A 3,655-nucleotide genomic window follows, 5' to 3' on the forward strand; every position below is an offset into this window, starting at 1 on the left:
GGATTGAATGAGTAGATTATTGCATGCACATTTAATATATTGTGTGTATACTCGGTGAAGTATACTTTGTTTGTTGTTTGCATTGCTTGCTGCGTGTTGATTGTTATTTTGGGTTTTTGGGATGGGATTGATTACATGTTTAGGGGAGCCCGAATTCACTGAGCGATTAGAGCTCATCGCTCACTCCCTTTTGCAAGTAACCTTAGTGGGAGACCTTAAGGGTAGCGAAGAACGTTAGGCCAACCAGTATAGATTCTCATGCCTATGTAAGATATAAGATTATAAATAAAGCGTTATTTTTCTTAAAACTCCATGTCTCCCAAAAATTTGTTCTTCTGTATATTATTGGAACAAATATATCAAACCTTTCTTTGTAATAATATCTTAGTTTGAATATGTGAATATAATTAGTCATATATAGTACATATGTATAATCGTGGTTACAACGACGACGAAGACAGCTACGAGCTTCCTTTTGGTTAAATTATCTCTAAGTCAAGTGCATTGTTTTTTTTGTATAATAACAAATTATGGCGACATTATGTACTTAGGAAAATCTGAAAGGTAAGATTAAAAAATTATAACAAAGTTACAAATTTGAACCATAAATAGATATCAGCAGACATATGGAATATCTCACCAACATTAAAGTTTAAGAAAAAGCAAAGCAAAACAAAAAGAAATGGCAAAGAACATTAACTCAGTTTGTTTCACCGTTCTCTTGGTTGTCTTTATCATGGCTACCACTGGTAATAATTTTGGATGTTCTCTGCTATTCTTTACAACTTTTTATTATTATAATTATCTTGTAATGACGATCATGATGATTTTTCAACATGCAGAAATCCTGAAGAGCGATGCTGCACCTGCATGCTTCACGTTCTTAGACGAGTGCGGCCCAGACCCGTTCCCTGGTACGAACGTTGATTGCACTAAATGTTGCAGAAGCACATACAAGGGTCAACATGTATGTAAAGGGGTTGTTGAGGGAAGCGAGAACCACTGCCATTGCTACCAAAGAACAAAAAAAGAGTGACTGCTGTTTTCGTTGGTTTTAATGTGTGTTTACGTTAATGTACAAGTTTCTTTTGTTTCCAAATAAAGCATGAAGGGAAAAGTTTAATACTACTTGTCCCTAACTGCAGAATTGATGTTGTGTGTACTCTTGTTTTATTCTCAATATTAAATTTGGTTTGTTTATGTTCCTCATTTCTTTCCCGCCTACATTTCACGTTTTTGTCTCAAGAAATTCACGTAATCCGGTACAAACTTGGACAGTATATAAGAACAGTTTTTTTATTTAATTCACGTAATCTGAAGTTAAAACTCACACATCCTTTATATGTTGTTAATTAGGATTTTTTTTTTCTCTCTTTTTTTGGGTCTTTTGAAACAATCGTGCTACGCCAAACATTTGTATCGAAAACCATCATTTATTGTAGTTAAATTTTCCATTTCTTTTCTTCACTTACATAATTATTACAAAATATTTCATCCAATCCTATTATGATGAATGATTACCTGCAGCATATATACTTATACAAACAAACATTCCACAATGCAGTTCTGATGTGATTCTCCCAAGTAATCGACGTTCTAATGTACGTAGACTGATAATCCTAGAACTTCGAAGGCTTGCGAAGCTGGATGATAAGGCGTGAGATAAACTCGAAAATCCTTATGCCACAAACTCTCTTAAAACAAACCAAACAAAGCAAGGCGGTGGAACTTCAGATAAAAGCTTTGCGGAGACAGATGACAAGGCGTGAGACGAATCCCGAAAATTCTTGTGCTCTAGACTCTCTTATAACGACTCTTCAACCCTCAGCTAAGGAATGACAACATCAAGTGTTGTGGAATCACTTGATATACCAAAAACTCTTTGATGTAACCCACCAAGGAAAACTCTTTGATGTAACCCACCAAAGAGAACTCTTTGATGGAACCCACCAAGGAGAAAGAACAAGTTCCAAAAGGAAAAAAGGAGTTTACCACTCTCAAAGGAGTTTACTACTCTCAAATAAAAGATAAAAGATTTCTTGATTGATTGATTTCTCAAATGAGATTACATGTGTTATAAAGAGATAGAAAACTTGGTCACAAAGCCAAGTATTTCTTGAAACTAAAAAGACATTAAAGATATTAAGTTGAATGAAGACCCGACTCTTGAAGTTTGCCTTCCAAGATCCTTCCCAAGGTGAGTTGAACTCCATTTTCGTCACTCCTCTTTGACCACAAAAGAAAGTGATTATTTTGGGCTTTTGGGCTTGTTTTGGCTCAAAGTGGACTGGATTTGATAGATATCATCCCAAATATATTTTCCCATGTTTTCTTTGGCCATAAGCTCTTGAATTGACCCATTATGTGTTTCATTGATCTTTTCTCTCTTTGACTTCTTTGATCCAACTTTCTGCTGAGAAACAACATGGGCTGTACCATTTCTTCCCCTTGGGCTTAGTAGAAACACCTCATGGTTGCCAAACATAATTCTGGAAGCACTTAAACCAATTGGACCTAAAACTCTTCATGTGAAGAATTAGAGTGGTCTCCTTTGGCAAATGAAGTGTATCATTGTATTCCTTGGGCCAAATCTTCTGTTTCTGAGCTTATTGGAAACCTAAGAGATCTATTGACATCCTCCAAGTAGTTTTGTGTCTCAATTGTTGCTGAGTGGGTATGTGTAATATGATCTTTGACTTAGACGTGAAATTGGGACTGAGAGATATCCACTGACTTGAAATATCCATATCTTTCACATATGGACTCATCTCAATGTGATCCCAATTCTCCATAGTTTGGAAATGAATCAAGATTCTAGAACAGTTTACTTCATAGCTTGAATCCTTCTGACTTGGTTGGAATCCTCCGTTTTAATGCTCGTAGGTCCAAATCGCTTAGCCATGAGTTCACCTGATTTGTAAAATGAATAACTCCTTCATCTGAACTCTGATTGCCAACGGAGATTACGCAACTCATCCCACAAATTACACAGTTTACCGTAATAATCCAAGACACTCTGCCCATCTTGCCGACACGAGGCAGGTTGAGCCTTAATCTGATGAACACGAACTTCATTGCCAACGACAGTGGACTTAACCTTTGCCATAATCGACGAACGAATCCAGCCGACAATCAATGAGTTAACGCTTTTCCAGTTGTCGTAGTCAGGATCACCGAGAGGAGGCTATGCAATCGCTCAGTTGATGAACCCAATCTTTCGTTTTGCCTAAAGAAGGTTGAGCATCTCTTCAGACCACTCGTTGTAGTTATCTCCATCCAAAATAACAGAGGAGATAGTTGTGCCCAGATTGTCTGAGCTGGACAACAGATAGGGTGACACCGCCACCGTTGGTTTCGAGACAAGAGACGAAGCAGCTGTCTTAGATTCTTCAGCAGACATCGTTAAACACCAAAACATTCTCAACTAGAGAAACAAGGATCAAAACTATTGATCAAAAGCGACAACTTGAAACAAGAAAGAAGAATGATTTTTAGAAAAAAATGTTTAGAAATTTGGATTTTAAGCTCTGATACAATGTAGAATTGAATACCAAACTAACTTGCCTCTTTATTCATGCTCATATCATCGTTTATATACACACAACTTTAAAGTTATAATACACAAGACTAGGGTTACGTAAACCATCATGAGTAA

The 3,655-nt window shown here is 36.6% G+C and overlaps 1 protein-coding gene across 1 annotated transcript; it reads left to right on the plus strand.

The window, feature by feature from the left end:
• The first annotated feature begins 628 nt into the window (after positions 1 to 628).
• LOC104790748 (defensin-like protein 206) lies at positions 629 to 1,209 on the plus strand. The gene is made up of 2 exons (XM_010516528.2): positions 629 to 749; positions 843 to 1,209. Exons 1-2 carry the CDS (start codon positions 683 to 685, stop codon positions 1,034 to 1,036), a joined length of 261 nt encoding a protein of 86 aa, XP_010514830.1. The 5' UTR covers positions 629 to 682; the 3' UTR covers positions 1,037 to 1,209.
• Positions 1,210 to 3,655: the final 2,446 nt, after the last annotated feature.

This window comes from Camelina sativa, chromosome 6, assembly GCF_030686135.1.
Source record: "Camelina sativa cultivar CO46 ecotype springtype chromosome 6, ASM3068613v1".
Lineage (NCBI taxonomy): Eukaryota > Viridiplantae > Streptophyta > Magnoliopsida > Brassicales > Brassicaceae > Camelina > Camelina sativa.

What these genes read in the sequence shown, in the direction of transcription:
- LOC104790748 (XM_010516528.2), top strand. Translation starts at nt 683, where the DNA reads ATGGCAAAGAACATTAACTCAGTTTGTTTCACCGTTCTCTTGGTTGTC. An exon ending in CTTTATCATGGCTACCACTG is followed by an intron (nt 750 to 842) that starts GTAATAATTTTG and finishes TTCAACATGCAG; the next exon opens with AAATCCTGAAGAGCGATGCT.